The sequence below is a fragment of the Schistocerca serialis genome, chromosome 11 (genome assembly GCF_023864345.2).
Source record: "Schistocerca serialis cubense isolate TAMUIC-IGC-003099 chromosome 11, iqSchSeri2.2, whole genome shotgun sequence".
NCBI lineage: Eukaryota > Metazoa > Arthropoda > Insecta > Orthoptera > Acrididae > Schistocerca > Schistocerca serialis.
Genome location: NC_064648.1, coordinates 33,912,209 through 33,931,754, shown reverse-complemented (window position 1 = coordinate 33,931,754; position 19,546 = coordinate 33,912,209). Strand labels below are relative to the sequence as shown.

Genomic DNA, 19,546 nt, shown 5'->3' with positions numbered 1-19,546 from the left:
TTTCAATTCGAATCAGGGATAAACTTAATTAAATATTTCTCATGGGTATTTAATTATTGAACTAATTGCTGTTTTCAGTCTTGTCTGGTGTGAAATTTTAGTAATGAATGCTAGTCTTTGTAATAATTGGCAACATAATCAGAACCTGCACTTCGATTTGTTTCATACTTAGTCCGATAGCCAGGGTCACTGTTTTGTTGAATGTACAGTTTCATAATGAATTACCAGACAAGACACATGAAATAGTGCACTTACACATTTCGTTTGCAAAATATGTGGTGGCTTAGTTAAGTATACAGCTTATATGATAGTAGTGTTGCTATGGCGTAGTTTACACTAGCCTAACAAAGAATCATATATGCTCCTGTCAAGTACTTCTCCATAGTCAAATAATGTAGAGGTCTGCTAACAACTGAAGGAGATGCAGTCATGTGGGATATTTGACAACTACTAATGTTTTGCCATGTGTGACTTGAAAATGATTGTGTATTTGCATGTTGAAGTATCAGCGGTTGTCATAGACGGCACTTGGCTGCATTACCGTAAGTGGTTTGAACATTTAATATACTGGTAAAAACTCGAGATTGTGACACAGAACTGGTGTTTATTGGTGAGTATTTTTCAGTTTTGTTGTTAAGTGTTGTAAATAATGCTCAAGAAAAATTTTTCATGCTGTTTCCTCCAAGGCACAGTTACATAGAGTAGTTTACAGGTGTCTCCCATTGTTGCATTTGCTGAGGTGCTACTAGTGCAATTATATGTATAAATGGTTCATGACAGGATTATTTTTTTGTATTCTATGTTTTAAAAATAATGGCAAATTAAGTAGTGGAGCTTTACTTGTTTTATTCCACATATAGTACTTAGAATGAAAGCTTCAAGTTAACAACTCTACGATATCCTGGTGGTTCTCTTTCCTGGCGAGATGACGAGGGGTGGCACCAATGTCATCCCTGGCCTCTGGGCTGGCTCCCACAGCCAGCAGTGCTGCTGTCGCCCCCACATGGCCATCGAGTGCTGCCCTGTGCAGTGGTGTCATCCCCCACTGATTCCTAGCATTGGGGTCAGCAGACAATGCCGCCAGTAGCCGGACCACAGCTGCTTGCTCTTTCCATGCTGCCAAGTGCAGAGGTGTATTCTGTAAGTTGGTCCTAGAATCAACTACTGCTCGAGCATCCACTAGACACCTCACTGGCTCTATGGGTCTCTCCCTTGCTGCCCTGTGCAGGCCACTGATGCACACTGTGTCCTTCGCTTCAGCGTCTGCCCCTGCTGCAAGCAGTACCTGCATCTCCTGCAGTGCCCCCTCCTCAGCTGCCTGGAGCAACCTTTTGTTTTTCCTCGTCTCCAGGAAGGCTACTGTGAGAGGCAACCATATGCCTTGCTCATACCGTGGCATCAAGCAGTCAGGCCTGCAAGATGAGTGGTCTGTCAAGCGAGTGGATTTGTTCTTATTTATTGAGTAACATCAATGACTGATTATGAGCTCTAGTACCCACAATTAAGCTACAAATTATTCTCCTGATGAATATTGCACAATGGAAACGGATAACGCACATCTGACTATTAGTAATTTGCACAACTCTGATTGTTCACTACGCCCTGGCAACACCACATTTTCTTTCTCACCCAACGGCTTTGATCAACACGTGGCCATCGCACTGAATATGAATGGCGCACACATTATAAATTCTGGATATCATGACTACACACCATTCGAAGAACAAGACCACCAATCTTTTTCTTTTCACTGTCATTTTTATTCCAATAAATTCTACTCGTATTATGATTTAAAGATAACCTAAACAAACCATTACATTTTATACAAGAATTACACATGAGAAACTCCGACCAGTGGGCATGGCTTTTCATTGGTGATTCTTATGGTCTCGTAATTATTTAACGCTACAGTGCACTTTCTGGATAGGATGATGGATCTTCTGCTATATCTCACACTTCGACTCTCACACCCATCATCACGAATATTTACTCCAGACCTAGCGGTACAAAAAGAAACATGCATAACCCATTGCCTCTGAACCTATCTTGCTACTCTCCCATGCAAACCACACATACTTAAATTACATGAAATACATCACACTGACAACATAGAGTACATCACAAAGAATAGTCACAGCGTTAGAATCACTTCACTTTCAGCTTTCCCACTTCAATTAGTATTCATCCTAGTTTCACACGGCACTGCCCCACTTCGTAACTTTTCTTTCCTACTACGAACTCTGGGCGATATATGCACGTCTTCCTGTGCAATGCAAGACAAGTGGCGTTGCTGGATAGACACTTGACTCACCTTGCTTCTCTCTCAGACTATTAGAGTTTGAATCTATCGTTACACGGAAACATAACACGCAAAGGTAATATTTAGATCATATTCATGTTTCCTACCACGAACTCTGGAGGATATATGCATGTCTTCCTGTGCAATGCTAGCCAAGTGGCGTTACTGGATAGACTGCTGACTCACCTCTCTCGGAGTATTAGAGTTTGAATCTAGCGTCACACGGAAACATAACACGCAAAGTAATATTAAGATCACATTCGTCACACACGCGAGTCATCAACTGATACCTTGGACAGGTACTTATCTTTATTCTTTGTCTCATACACTGATTGAGACACACACAGTACCCACCACGTAGTAGTGCTCGTCTCTAATTTCAAGTCCTGCACACGCCATTTCGTAAATATTCCAACTTATAGTACACACGCCAGTAATTCAGCTTAACTTTAGCACTCGGAAGTATTTCAACTTAGTACTAGCATTCACAAGCATTTCAACTTATTGCTACACGTGGTTTCATTGTGACCGTTGGTCACTTACGAAGATTAATACGTTCCCCTTAATATTACCTGCCTGTCATTTAATTCTCCCCCCAAAAGTTCCTGAAATAGTGAAATAATTATTCCAAACTACTCTGAAGTATTTCACATGCATACCATTCCCTCCACTCTTTTGTCTTTACGGAGCACACCTAAGACAGGTCTTACCAACATAAGATCCAGCGCCAGAGTGCTGAAACATGGCTGTTCTTCAGGTTATCTCGCACATCCGCCGAGGTGGGATGCACCATGCTACCGTATTGGTCATCCACATTTCAGGTGCTCAAAGCTCAGGTAAATTTCATCTCTTTGGTTCCACCAAAGGTGACCAAAGGACCGTCTCTAAGATGATCATATATTACACATTCACTACTTGTGGTTAGCAGACGACCATACATTCATTCATTTCACAGATCTCACCAACTTTGATGTAGGGATTTACTTTGTGGGAGTGCACATGTGATCAATTAAATAAATAAATTGTCCTTCTTTCTTACACTGGTATCCGGCTTCGGTGTATTAAGTGAAATTGAGTTATTATTACAAAAAATATGTTGTTCTGACAAGAATAACGAAGAATATTGTACCTCTTCTCAATGTCGGGCGGTACTGTACCCTTTCACCAGCACAAACCATCACGATTCTTATACTTTAGTATAAATAGAGAAACCAAATGAAGGAAACTATCATAGAAGCGAAATTGTGAGCTGTTCTAAATACATATCCATATAGCAGGGTGAAAACCTCCCCCCTATGATAGGGAACACTCTGAAAGTCAGTTTATAGTGTCTAGCCACAAGGCAGTATCTCCTCATTAAAGTCTCCATCCACTACCCATTTCCTCTCATATAAATAATACAGTTATCATCATCATTTGCTTTGGGCCTTTGTCCCACTTCAATGGTGGATCGACCTTGTTACTATGGATTTGGCCATGTTAGTGTCAGAGGATGGCCATATGCCCTTCCTGTCGCCAACTCTTACCCCCTTGGATGGAATTAGTGTACCTCAGCTGTCTGCATCTAGTGTAAGCCATGGAATATTGCGAACATTCTGCACATGTCTGTGAGTCGTGTAACTGAGGTGGGACGTGTGGACCAGCCCAGTATTCACCTATTGGGATGTGGAAAACCGCCTAAAAATCACATCCAGGCTGGCCGGCACACCAGCCCTCGTCGTTAATCCGCCAGGCGGATTTCATGTGGGGTCAGTGCGCCTACTCTAACAGTGCATTAGTGCCCTTGGCTATCCTGACAGGTCAAATAATTCAGTTGTCATATTCTCCATAGCTCATTTCAGACAGTGGGTTGCTTACACCTCAAGAAGCTATAGTTATCCAGTACTTGACCCCACTGAAATATTCATTTGATACACCTATCAATATCTCTCTGTGCATGGTAATCCCTTATGATGCTGTAGTATACAGAGAAGTTGCAGCATTAGAAAATTGTAGTGAAATGCAGGAAGATCTGCAGCGGATAGGCACTTGGTGCAGGGAGTGGCAATTGACCCTTAACATAGACAAATGTAATGTATTGCGAATACGTAGAAAGAAGGATCCTTTATTGTATGATTATATGATAGCGGAACAAACACTGGTAGCAGTTACTTCTGTAAAATATCTGGGAGTATGCTTGCGGAACGATTTGAAGTGGAATGATCATATAAAATTAATTGTTGGTAAGGCGGGTACCAGGTTGAGATTCATTGGGAGAGTGCTTAGAAAATGTAGTCCATCAACAAAGGAGGTGGCTTACAAAACACTCGTTCGACCTATACTTGAGTATTGCTCATCAGTGTGGGATCCGTACCAGATCGGTCTGACGGAGGAGATAGAGAAGATCCAAAGAAGAGCGGCGCGTTTCGTCACAGGGTTATTTGGTAACCGTGATAGCGTTACGGAGATGTTTAATAAACTCAAGTGGCAGACTCTGCAAGAGAGGCGCTCTGCATCGCGGTGTAGCTTGCTCGCCAGGTTTCGAGAGGCTGAGTTTCTGGATGAGGTATCGAATATATTGCTTCCCCCTACTTATACCTCCCGAGGAGATCACGAATGTAAAATTAGAGAGATTAGAGCGCGCACGGAGGTTTTCAGACAGTCGTTCTTCCCGCGAACGATACGCGACTGGAACAGGAAAGGGAGGTAATGACAGTGGCACATAAAGTGCCCTCCGCCACACACCGTTGGGTGGCTTGCGGAGTATCAATGTAGATGTAGATGTAGATGTAGAACATGAACATATGAAGGATATTCACGAAACTGACCATATCTCTAGGTATGCAAAGAAAATTTTCTCACATGAAACCCAAAAATTTCGGCCCAGTTATTCGTGACTCTGTCCTAATAGAGAAAATTACTACTTCACACCATCTGCCTCCCCATTACCCCCACTCACACTCAAACAAATATGGTTTTTATATGCATTAGTAAATAACTCAGTCATACATGCAAGGTCACACCAGTGCAAGAGTGTGCACATGCGAGTGTGCGCGCGCACACACACACACACACACACACACACACACACACACATACAGGACCTTTTAACTAGATTCTTATGCCTCCTATGTGTCTGACATATCAGAAAAACCTTTTAAAGAGTAAATTATTATTTCATATACTTGTGTACAGTACTGTTAGACGTATTACTATAAGCCAGTCTGGGCCTACTAAATACATGGCAGACTGCATGCCACTGATGTAAGTACTGAGAAATGGCAACTTTCCAGTATCACCCAGCAACCTAACGATAACATGCCAAACAGACAATACCTGTAATCCACTCCCACAAAATGTGTGCTACATGTCATGAGGAGTAAAATGAAACAAATTCCTTACACACCAAGAGCATTTAAGAAGAAAAACCCTTTTGTTATACTGTCAAGGGAGATGTTACACTGATACATCAAATATCCAGCAAGCAAACACTCAGTTTCTCTTTCTATAAATATTATATGCTCATGCAGATACTGATGTCACTTTTTCAACTGGAAATGAGTCCAAAAAATAAACTAATGGACTAATAGGTCATACAATTCATTTACTAAATCGGATTTCATATTCAGAGAATAATGTGAGTCTTATCTTGGTCTTTCTTCAGAACGGTGAGCTAGCTAATGCATATTTTCAACAACTGTACAGTTGGCAACAGCTTGGAATACTAACGTCAACAATATTTGGTTTTAAAGTACATAAAGCACTGACAGAGTTGGAAGTCACGAACTAATCCTGTAAGTCTGAGTGAGACTCTGAACTGTGAAATTGCGCACTCATATGGAACAAGAAACGTTGTTCACATGTAGACACATGCAATAGTTTCCATGGCTAGTTCCACTGTACTGATAATCAGCTGCAAACAGATTTTCATCTGTGACATTGTACAAGTCATTTAGTCTATCATGTGCTCACATCATCATTGTGTATTTTGTGGTCTATCCCCTTAATTAGTATTTGGTGTCTCAGAATCGCTTGCAATGCAATAAGGGCCCCCACCCTTGCTCCAGACCAGCACATGCTGAGGAAGGCCGAGGTATCAGAAGCCTATGTTGTGAATTGCGGTGGCATTCATATGGATCCATCTGCACGTCTGGGTAACTGGCTGTTAAGAGTGGGGGGAACTCGATACTGTAAATCTGTTGTGGGAAAAACATAACTTACGCATATATGACCGCTGTCTCTGGCTGCCAAGGCCAGGCCCTGAGCCACAACACATGAAGAAAGAAGCAGTCTGGGTGGTGGTGGCAAGGAGGAGGCTGAGGCCGGTAGGGGGATATCAAGGTAGGGGTGTGGGGTGGTAAAGTGCTGCTTTTGAGGGGATAAAGAGATGTGGTGGAGAGAGGGTTAGACAGCTAAGTGCAGTTGCGAGGTTAAACAGAGAACAGTGGAATGGAATGATGTGCCAGTGGAAAGTAAAAGGAATGTGGGTGCATTGGTGGTAGAGAGGGCTGTATAATGCTGAAGTGGAAACAGGAAAGAACAATTATTATACTTCCAGTTTTTTAACTTTATGACTCTGGAAACAATTGTTTTACATAAAATTATATTTTTTTTCTTTTCACTTGTGTAAAAGTTTAGAAAAATATTTGATTCGATAATAGCCAGCAGCAAGATTAAGCTAATGTGAACATATCATTCCATTATTATGAAGATAATTTGAGAAATTGTATGTCATATAAACAATAATGATATTGAACTGAATTAAACGCAATGAAAAGATATGAATAAAACAAACAATATTAAGTCAATGAAGATGCATTCAAATGATATGGTATTAGTGGAGACCAGTCAGATGTGCTGAACCTGCACATGTGTAAAGACAATTTAAAATCTGTATCAGATCAGCACAAGAACAATAATTTCTTATTTAGTACGAAAATTTACCTAAACAGTTACTTTAAATCTTTCACTTTGAATTATAACTAAAAGTTCTTTATTCATAAAGAATGTGTGTTTTCAACCTTTCTTTTCCTTAAAATAATGATTCAACATAAACGTAATCAGTCTAATTCAGTTGAAGAATGAGACTCATTTCGTTTTGCATGTCAATTGCTGTTTTCCTCACTCAGTTTAAACAGTAGTATGTTAAATGTCATTATGGGCATTGCTGATGTGGACTTGATAGAATCCTGTACAATTTCTCTCTCATGAAGATCATGTCATTAATTACATTCAACCAGCCAACTTTTATCATTGTGGTCAGCCTTTCTTGTTAATAGCTAGTTTCCATGTAAATCAATGGAATAAAACCTAGTTTCTGATTTATGTAGCCTATGTTGATCGGTATGTCTTTACCATGGGAATCCAGTGCAGTGTAGAGATATTTGGGTACAGAATTGTTGCTCTATAGTATTTTCTTGTCATCCACAATGTTTACTGCCATGGCTAGATATCCAGTATCTGTGACTTCGAGAATCCCAGTGGTACTTACGTGTGGTATACCATTGTGTTACTAAACACAGCCTTGAGGATGTTGTCAGATCATACTAAGCTAACATTCTGCTTCCTGTGTTCTGTTAGAAAATGTGACGTTCAGTGAGAGGACTGCTGTTAAATAATTTATTTTACTGATGACAAATGTAATCATGAAAATTATCATTTTGAACCTACCAGAAATTCTCATTTCATGGCCATCACTACAGACATCATTATGTGCATGCTCCCAGTTAGCTGAAACCATATATCCTGTTCATGTCAAAGTACTTCATGTATAGGTAATTAGAAGGCATATCTAATTGTATGAGCTAGGATATCTTTTATAGTCACTTTTCGGTACTGTCGTTTAGATGTACACTCTAAGAAAAAAAGAGACACACAACAAAGAAATTATCCGAATGGGATGGAAATCTGTAGGTCTGAAGCACATGTACACTCAAACAAATTATTACTATTTCAGAAAAATTTGATGATTGATTCAAGAGAAAGAGCTCCACAGACTGAGCAATTCAGTAATGTGTTGGTCCACCTCTGGTTCTTATGTAAGCAGTTATTCAGCTTGCCACTGATTGATGGATTCATGAAGTTGTTTGATGTATTGCTCAGAGATAGTGTACCTAATTCTGTCCGACTGGCGCGTTAGATCGTCGAACGTCCAAGCAGTTGGAGAGAGACGTGATGACCTTCCTGGCCAAGGTAGGACTTGGCAAGCACGAAGACAAGCAGACGAAACAATAACGCTATGCTGTGAGGGTGCCACGGATGACAACCAAAAGAGTCCCACAATGAAAAGAAATGGCACCCAAGGCCATCAATACAGTTTGTCGAGCTGCATAGTGAATGACAGTACTGTTGTTATCTTACAGCTGTCTGGAGCGTTTCCAGTCACGTCTTCACTGGTCACGAACTTGTAGTGAAATAGAGTCATATCACATATAGTTTTAAAATGAAGTGAATAGTACTCGTTTGCTTGTGCAAAAAACAGAGCTATTGAGCAAAGAGTAGAAAAACAATCCTCAGACCAAACAGGGAGGTTGGCACCTGGCGGATTTCATAAGGTATTGCGAACGAGTGGTACCAAAAGACATGAAAGGTGAGGGAAAGATTAATTTAGCATTTGATGGTATGACTGGTAGTGCGAAGACATGGGGATTGAACTTAGACATGTCTCAAATGACGTTCTTGGCGCTCATACAGATGATTTTAAAGGAGTTTTGCTCTGTGCAAAAATGTCATCGCAAAAATGTCAGACATTCTTGGGCATAATACTATGAAGGCCTACTGTGAGACCTGATATAAAAGACTATAAAGTATTTCAAGGATAGGCCTTTAGAATTTGAGATATTGTGGGAGTTATGCAAGAAACTGGCTGATGATTAGAAATGTTACATCAGCAGCAATCACGAAACAGTTGACAATTTCTCGGAGAAAACTGAATATGAGGATCGGTGACATAAAATGAGCGACCAAAGAACTTTCAGGAATCATAATCTACCTGAAATAGGAAGCTCCAATGGGCACCAAATAACTATGATGAGAGGACATCGTTATTGAAGTTTTGGTAATCCTGATAGAGGTAACTTCAAAAATTGCTGGGGGCTCAGAGATGAGGAAAATTAACCTCTTTTCAGATTTCGGGTCCATTGTGTGCAGAAAAAAGAAATTGAACCAAAAAAGGATGACTGCAAAAGTATTGTCAGCTTGAAGATAGCATCAGAAATGTAGAGTATGATCTTGTTGGAAACACATTCCACAACCACGGCAGTATGACACTGAGGTACAGACATACAGAGTAAGAGCAGACTTGATTGGTGTGGAGGTAGGTGAAACTAAAAAGATCAAATAGAGTAGGGTATAGTGTGACAGGACAAGAAATAAAGACAATGGTTAAGACGAACATTGTCTGGAAGTACCGAAGAAAGGGCATATTTTTGTGGAAGGTAACAATAAATCGCTATTTAGAAGCCATCTCAGCTGATGTTGCGTGGTTTTGGGAACTTTGTCAAACGTATGACAGGTTGGAAAATGCAAAAGTTGAACAAAATAGGACAGATAGTGACCTATAAGAGGCTACCCCAATAGTAGAAAGGGAGGAAAGGAAGAAGCCTTGCATACCAATTAATGTGAAATTGTGCAAATAGATTTTGATGAGATAATCCCATTCTCAAAATGAGAAGAGTAAGTAGAGAAGACTAGCAAAAGAAGGTAACTGTCGAAGAGAAAAATGAAGCTTATCCCGATATAATTGTAATCAAAACTCATTTTGGTTTTGGTGTTTATTCAGTGTGGGAGGAAAGTCATCGGTCATGAAGGTAACACGAACGTTATAGGATGTGTACCCAATGAAATAAAATCTCGTGACACTGACAGTATTTTTCCTGAAATCACCGAAAATCAGGGAGATACACTATCAACGCAGGATGAAGAGGAAGATTACATGTAAGATTCTAAGAGGAACTTGTTAGAAGAGGATGAAGATGACAAAGAAATTTATCGATGAACTGAAGAATTTCTAGCAGCATGTCGAGCAAAGGAAAATAAAACAGTTATATCTAGGGAACGATGCAGCTGAGAGCAGTAGTGATGACTAGTTTAGACTTTCCCCCTCGTAAGGAAATTACTCTAAATGAGAAGAAACAGCGACTGTAGAACAAAATGACAGAAGGAACTGAAGAACAAATAGCATTAAGAGTAAATGATGCATTGGTGACAGATGTGTATAGTGTTGCAGAACTTTTTAACAAACATTTTATAACTGTTACTGAAAAGATGGGGTTGTCAGGTTCGGTAGATGCTGCTATGGATTACCTTAGACCAGACATTTCAAGTAACTTCCATAATATGAATTTGACCCTCACTACCCCAACAGAAATAATGTCCATCATAAAATCTTTAAAATCAAAAACATCTAGTGGGTATGATGAAATATCAACAAAGTTAATTAAAGAATGTGATTCTGAGCTAAGTAACATATTAAGCTATCTGTGTAACCAGTCGTTTATCAGTGGAATATTTCCCGAATGGCTGAAATATGCTGAAGTTAAGCCACTGTTTAAGAAGGGAGATAAAGAAATAGCATCAAATTTCCGTCCAATTTCACTGTTGCCAGCATTCTCAAAAATTTTCGAAAAAGTAATGTACAGTCGTCTTTATAACCATCTTATCTCAAATAACATACTGTCAAAGTCACAGTTTGGATTTCTAAAAGGTTCTGATATTGAGAAGGCTATCTACACTTACAGTGAAAATGTACTTAATTCATTAGACAAAAAATTGCAGGCAACTGGTATATTTTGTGATCTGTCAAAGGCATTTGACTGTGTAAATCACAATATCCTTTTAAGTAAACTAGAATATTATAGTGTAACAGGAAATGCTGCAAAATGGTTCAAATCTTATATCTCTGGCAGGAAACAAAGGGTGTTATTAGGAAAGAGACATGTATCAAGCTATCAGGCATCATCCAACTGGGAACTAATTACATGTGGGGTCCCACAAGGTTCCATTTTGGGGCCCTTACTTTTTCTTGTGTATATCAATGACCTTTCATCAGTGACATTACCAGATGCCAAGTTTGTTTTGTTTGCTGATGATACAAACATTGCAATAAATAGCAAATCAAGTGTAGTCTTAGAAAGATCAGCCAATAAAATATTTGTAGACATTAATCACTGGTTCCTAGCCAATTCTTTGTCACTAAACTTTGAAAAAACACACTACATGCAGTTCAGAACTTGTAAGGGGTGTCCCAAGAGTATATGTCTAACATATGATGACAAGAAGATAGAAGAAGTGGACGGTGTTAAATTCTTGGGATTACAGCTTGATAATAAATTCAACTGGGAGGAGCACACCACAGAACTGCTGAAGCGTCTTAACAAATCTCTGTTTGCAATGCGAATTTTGTCAGACATAGGGGATATAAAAATGAAAAAGCTGGCATACTATGCTTACTTTCATTCCATAATGTCATATGGGATTATTTTCTGGGGTAATTCATCAAGCCAAGCTAAAGTTTTCCGGGCACAAAAACGTGCAGTAAGAATTATATGTGGTGTGAACTCAAGAACATCCTGCAGAAGCCTGTTTAGGGAACTAGGGATACTAACTACAGCTTCCCAATATATTTATTCCTTAATGAAATTTGTCATTAAAAATATATCACTTTTTCAAACCATCAGCTCAATTCATGGAATCAATACTAGAAATAAGAATAATCTTCACAAGGATTTAAAGTCACTTAGTCTTGTACAAAAAGGTGTGCATTATTCAGGAACACACATTTTCAATAACTTGCCAGCAGCCATAAAAAGCTTAACAACCAATGAAATTCAGTTTAAGAGAAGCCTAAAGGATTTATTGGTGGCCAACTCCTTCTACTCCATTGATGAATTTCTGAGGAAAACCAACTGATTTGTATATAAGTACAACATAACTTCTGCACAATTTCAGTGCAGTAATGTGTTCACTGAAAATTTGTGTGTGTGTGTGTGTGTGTGTGTGTGTAAGTATAATCTAACTTCTGCACCATTTCAGTGCAGTAATGTGTTCATTGTAAATAAGTATTACAGTAGTTGTATTACATGTTTCTTACCTTATAAATAAATATAAAACTTTTTTATTTTAAATTCAGTGCAATAGTATTTGTAAAATGACTCTTAGTGTTCATTAAAAAATGACGATCATTCCACTTGGGACCTGTGGAATGGTACATTAGCTTATTTGTTTTAGTTTAAATATTTGTCATGTATTGTTGTTTTTCTGACATGTTCCACATCCTGGAGGACCTCCTCACTACGGATCAATTGGAATGAAAGTAAATCTAATCTAATCTAATCTAATAAGATTTGTGGGCAAGATGAAAATCTGACAGAACATTTGGATCTTGTTAAGACTCAAGAGAAAGCGAGTAAAATTAATCGTGAAATAACAAAATTCAAATTTATTTACAGTGGACTTAAGAAAATTGCAAATATTCCTCATACTGATGCTTGCGTTTTGGAATTTCTAACACTGATGAAGACATTTGGTACAAGGAATATAGTAGAGTTGAGAAAATACACACATAGAGGTCAAAATAATAATTAACAGGCATAAAATATAGTCTGAAATAAACGGATGTTTAATATGTGCAAAACCATAAAAACTAGATTAGTTAGTATTTCTTGCATGCATTTGAGTTTTTCAAGTTTGAAAAGATATAAAATGTAACAAAAGTGGCAGTGCTTTAGAAAAAGGGCCTTGAAAAAAATAAAAGAAATAATGTGAGTCGTGTTGAAGGACTTGGAAAACAGTGAAAAATTGTTGTGAAAGAGACTGAGAAAATTATTAAAAAATTCACTATAAGTGAAAGCTCAAAGCAAATGAAAGTGTGGGCAAGGGATGCTCTTAGACCCACTGCCCTCTGCCATTTTAGAAAATCTGTCAATATTATGAATGATTTGCGTTTAGAAAGAAGTATAGAGCAGAAGTACATAGTAATTTAGTCTATAGGTTTTCAAACTGAAAATTGGACTTTTCAGTAAGTAAACGATAAATGATTTATATGTGATATATGACAGAGTGTTGTAATAAAAACATATACTAAACTCAAAAAGTTATTAGTCAGTAAGACTTTTATTTATTACGTCATTCGTAAGTTTTATCTAAGTATGTTATCCTGTTGGAAACTGTGATGTTATTAAAAGTAGCTAATGATTCAATTAGAGTTACGTTATCTGAAGAAATATTTCCTTGAAGTAATACTTACATGATACTGCAACAATAAGGGGGACACATTTAACGTAACAGTCCTACAGATATGACAATATTTTCAATTAAACTGTGGCCAATGCATAAAGGTATTGACGTTTTTTAAAGTATGTTAACTGTCGTGTGAAAGTGAATGGAGTAACAGATATTGTTTAAGGAAACCAAAAGCATAATAATGAATGTTTTCTACAATTATAATGACCGTAATATTCGTAGGTTATTTGAAAATGTATGTTACTTTCGGCAAAGCAAATAAAGACGGGGATCCTCTTAGGGTTTTCAGCCTGTGGTTGTGTGCATGACTTCCACCTTAAGTGGCTCAGAAAGTCCTGAAGGAAACGAAAAACAGAAGCTGCAGGCAGAGTAACCTGGTTAGCTAGTTACCTGTGCCATGTCTGGCGATGTCAAAATTTCCGGAGTGGTCAAACTGTGCGTGATAGAGAGAAAGCTGTAATGGCAGCGGCGTTCGTCTCGTAAAGTCGTCTCCAGAAATTCAGTTTCTGGAAAGCAAGCATATCCAACATAATCTAAGATGGTATATGGAGCCAACGCAACTCCAAGGAAAGTGGCTACTGCAAGAAAGGTGGTAGTAACAAATTAATTCCATCTTACTGGAGACATGAAGGTCCTAACCAATTATCGGTCAGTGAACGTCAACTACAGGACCGCAACAGCCACGATAAACGAGGCAAGAATATTTAGTGAACCTAAGTAACCAGAAGTGTTGTAATATTTCTGGCCTTAGAGCCGTCATATACAGGTACAAGAAGCTCTTCTTAGAGCAGTTGAGAAGGCAGAAGTGGCAAGATGACGTAATGTGGTGTGAGATACCGGTGACAGATGATTTATTCGGTTATGGTATCGTGAGAAAGAGCGCTTAAACTGTGGTCCTTCTCCGCGATTGGCTGTTGCGTTCGGAAGTTGCGCGCCTAAAATGATCATCTTCCGTTATTAATATGAGGCAAACCAAAGAGCATATTTATTTGCATTTCAAATTAAAGCATCTCTCAGTAGCGTGCTCTCATTCCATTATTTCACAAGCATTAATAACCAGCAGAATAATAAACAACTGCTAAACGAAAAGGAAACGAAGCACTTTGGTAATCTTCGGATCGCACCTAGCTTGGTTGGCGGGCGAAGTGGTTAGGCTGTAAGATCAGAGTTAAGACGTTGTCAGCAATTTCTGGTCATTTATACATATAGCTGAGAACAGTGTTATAGTAATTATGGAAATACGTAGCTCATTATTTTGTTGGAGAACGGAAATTATTTATGACTCTTAAAATGGAATGTAACTGTGCAGTTTGTGGTGTTGTACTAATAAAAAATGAGTGGCGTCCCATATAAACAAAAATACCGGAAAATTTAGTTATTCACATAATATCAATTTCGCTAAGAGTTTCTTACAGCCTCAAGATTACGGATTCACGACCTACGTGCAGTTTTCTGCGCAGGGGACAAGTACTGTAGAATACTGTATTTTGGCAAACATTTGTTAGAACTGAACACATTCCACTCAGGGCGATGGAAGCAAATAGGCACCTCGCTTGTGCGGCAACCTTAGTACAAATGAGATCAGTGACTCGTCGCCTATGGTAACACAGAGGAAATACGAAGGAGAGAAATTTTCGGGGGGAGGGATTTATCGTACGTACGTATGTATCACCCTCTCTCTCTCTCTCGCTCACTGTTTTTCAACTCGCCGTAGTGCATTTAACATTACGGCCATAAACTTCATGGCTAATTACTGAACACAACAATTTTTTTAAAAGTATCTTTTAAGTAGTTATCCTAAATTCAGAAATTGAATTCTGATTTCCCTGTCACTGTGTTTAAATAATTCTGAGTATATCTAAACGATCAAAAGATCATATAAAACAATCTCAGAATTACGACAGTGCAAGATTGTCACAAGTGTATTTAGGTGGAAAATACAGCTTTAATTTTATTTGCGTGTTTATAATACTGGCTCGTCGCATTGCTAATTCACTTAGTGCTTCAGGTTTTGAGATTTCTTTCATTTAATTTTCAATATTAAATTTTCATTAATATGTGACTTCAAATTTTAATGACGGTAGCTATTGTGCTACGTAAGCTTCCATCCATCTTGATTCCAGGTAGAGCACTGAATATTAACTGTAGTAAAGTAAATTCATTTCAGTGACTGTCAAATTACTTCTGAACGAATAAAGTTAAATTGCTCCTTCAGAGCTGGAGATCACAAATGTTTGTAGCAAAAGTATCATTTCCAGACGGTCTGTCCTACAAAAAGATTATACCAGTCTACAGTCTCTTTGCTGCTGTGGTGAGGACAAAACATAGTTTTCTATGGATTAACATGTAGTGTGCGGAAATGCATAAAAATGTGTTTCGTAGTTGCTTACTGCATCTGGCTTTACATTCTGTCATTTCTAACTAGTTAACTGTTCTGCTGGCGTCATGGCCTTTTACTTTGTTGTTTATTGTGTAGAACCAATATTTTGTCATCAGTGTTATTATTTATCACACGTGCTTGCCTTGCTTGTCACATTGTGTTGATTATTATGGCGTTCAGTTGTTCATACCTCAAGAAATTGTGTTATGCTCCGTGTTATCTGTAGAGGCATGGGGAATAATATTGCGTTGTTTCCTTTTGCCAATCTGTATGCTGCTGTGTGTATTGTATTAGGACTCGTCTGATTTTGTATTTTGTGTATCATAGCTATCAATGTCTACAATTTTAGAACTGTGGTTGCTCTGTTACTGCACATGCTGTTCACATTTGGTCAAGAACTTTTGTCAAATAGCGCTGGTAAAACACACACACACACACACACACACACACACACACACACAAGCTAAAACCTTATAATCAGCTGCTAAATAGCACATCAATCTACCTTTTTATGAAATACAGCAACGATTGTACGTGGCATGAATTCTACAAGACCTTGGTAGGTTTTGGGACTATGCACGGATCAATTCCCATACATATTGGGCCGGTTGTTCGTTGGCAAGGAGTTGGCACCCAAGAGCATCCTATGTGTGTTCCACTAGGTACAGGCAAGTCGATTTTGGTGGCCACGACATGAAATTTGGTTTCCTATCGTCCTCTTGAAAGAACTGTTACACGATTCTGGCTTTGTATAATGAGCTTTTAACCTGCTGGATCATGCTATCGCTGACATAGATGTAATCAAGCATCAAGGTGTGTGGATGGTCTATGATATACCACATTGTCAACTTTAGTAAAATGATCGTTTTGGTCCTATTTTTCGCCTTTCAATAATTAACAATATCGCGTTGTATTCTGCACTGATTAATTTAAAAGATGTTAAATAAGCTCACCGTTGGTAGTACAGGTCTGTATGAGTAAGATTCAGATGCAAAATGCACGGTCTTTAATTTTAAAGTGAACTGTGTGGGCAATGCAGTCATACTGCAAAACTACCAATCCACTCTCAGATAGCTACATTTTTTTCTCATAAATCCAACTATATGTGACTACTACCATTGGTAATTGATTTAAAATATGTACTTTAGGTTGTACAGAAGAATGCTGAAGATTAGATGGGTAGATCACATAACTAATGAGAAGGTATTGAATAGAATTGAGGAGAAGAGGAATTTGTGGCACAACTTGACGAGAAGAAGGGACCGGTTGGTAGGACATGTTCTGAGGCATCAAGGGATCACAAATTTAGCATTGGAGGGCAGCGTGGACGGTAAAAATCGTAGAGGGAGACCAAGAGATGAATACACTAAGCAGATTCAGAAGGATGTAGGTTGTAGTAGGTACTGGGAGATGAAGAAACTTGCACAGGATAGGGTAGCATGGAGAGCTGCATCAAACCAGTCTCAGGACTGAAGACCACAACAACAACAACAACAAACTTTAGGTTGGAATTTCACAAAAACTGCTCCATGATGAACAGAAAACTGTACTTAGAACACCTACAAAACTCTGTCACCTGCTCGGAGGCAAGGCACACTGCACCACACGCATCTCCACTCAATCACACCCACAACAAGACTGGCCAGATTTTCTGATTATTGCATGCAGGTGCATTAACGTTTAGGCCACATGAGAACACCTGCAATTCTCTCCAACTTTCATTGTGGCTGATGTTTTCGCCCATGATATCCAAACACTACCATTAGAGATTCTCAAACACATTGTACTAAGATGAACCAAGGTTTCCCACTAACTCCTCTACCCATTGTTGCTATTCACACATACCCCATGGCAGAAACTCTCATACTAGTGTATGGAAATCAGTGGTGGGGCGTCTATGAGAAAGACTGAGTCTCGGCTCAGGGTGTGGTCAGATAGACTGAAGGTTAAGGTGACTGCCTGTGATAATCAGGATATCTGGGCACAAATTTAACACAAATTTTCAATGGTCACTATATATATAAATGTTGATAAATGTCAGTTAGAGAAAATTCAAAGTATATTTGAACACACATTCAAAACAAGCCATACCCTCAATCCTGTGTCGAATATTTACTTTTTGTTCCTCCTACTCCTTTACCCACTTACTCTTTGTTCATCATTTATTTCTGAGAAACTGTATGCACTTACATCCACAATTACTCATTTACTTGAGATCTAGGTTTTGTTGAATCGTAATTCAACAAAACCATGCTTCGACAGACATTTTCTTTGGAAATGAGTTGTAAGATAGATAAGTATTATTGAAAGCAGAAACTGCACACCAATGAACGAAGAATCTTTTGAAATGTATATGCTTCCTATGCCACATTTATCATATAAGAGCATTTCAATAATTCTGAACAGAACATATTGTTCACTGTGAAGCCAGAGAAACTATCTGTCTTATGCATATCTACTCAAATGATGATTTCATGATACCACTACTCAAATACAATAAAAGAATATATTTTTCCAAGATCTGTAACTTGTGCTTCATTCATAAACTAAAAAACCAGGGATTCAATTTTTTCCTGTAACACTTAGTTAACACCGCAGAATGTGGTACCACATGTGCAAAAAGTGTTTAAACAGTGCTGCAACTCACTGCACGCGAGAGACAATTGCATCATCAGCTGGGGGTGTGTGGTGGGGAGTTTTGGGTGGAGTAGCTGTGGCAGGAGTCCGGCTGTGGCCACTGAGAGGCTGATGGTGACTGCCAGGGATGGGGCCACCCCCTGTGGTGGCCAGCGCACTGCGCAGAGAGAGGTACTGCATGGGTGAGTCTATTCACATAGGGGGTGGGGGTGTATAGGGGTCTCCACAGTACAGGCAGCACTGCTGAGGGAGTGTTTACAGGGATAGTTGAACACACACTCTGAACAAGAATAGTTTGTCAGTTAACATGAATGATTTTATAATGAACTACCCAAAAAATTACCACCTCAAAAAAGAATTACACGATTATACACAGGAAATAGATACACACACACACGCACACACACACACACACGCGCACACACACACACACACACACACACACACACACACACACACACACACACACACACACACACACACACGCGCGCGCGCGCGCGCGCGCGCGCGCACACACACACACACAAGTAAAAAATGAAAAATATCAAACCGCAACACAACACACACAAAAGACAGACAAACACACGACGACAGTTGGCAACACTACACACTGAAAAAACACACATATTGATCACATGCAGCTTTACTGTATGATTAAATGACGATGGCGTCCTCTTGGGTAAAATATTCCGGAGGTAAAATAGTCCCCCATTCGGATCTCCGGGCGGGGACTACTCAGGAGGACGTCGTTATCAGGAGAAAGAAAACTGGCCTTCTACGGATCGGAGCGTGGAATGTCAGATCCCTTAATCAGGCAGGTAGGTTAGAAAATTTAAAAAGGGAAATGGATAGGTTAAAGTCAGATATAGTGGGAATTAGTGAAGTTCGGTGGCAGGAGGAACAAGACTTTTGGTCAGGTGATTACAGGGTTATAAATACAAAATCAAATAGGGGTAATGCAGGAATAGGTTTAATAATGAATAGGAAAATAGGAGTGCGGGTTAGCTACT

The 19,546-nt window shown here is 39.0% G+C and overlaps 1 protein-coding gene across 1 annotated transcript in view; it reads right to left on the bottom strand.

The window, feature by feature from the left end:
* Nucleotides 1-877: 877 nt before the first annotated feature.
* The window catches only part of LOC126427158 (ankyrin repeat and protein kinase domain-containing protein 1-like), a 73,254-nt gene continuing 54,585 nt past the window's right edge, over nucleotides 878-19,546 (bottom strand). The window contains exon 2 of the mRNA XM_050089384.1: nucleotides 878-1,359. Within this exon, the coding sequence (XP_049945341.1) occupies nucleotides 878-1,359 (482 nt within the window). The remainder of the gene's footprint in view (nucleotides 1,360-19,546) is intronic.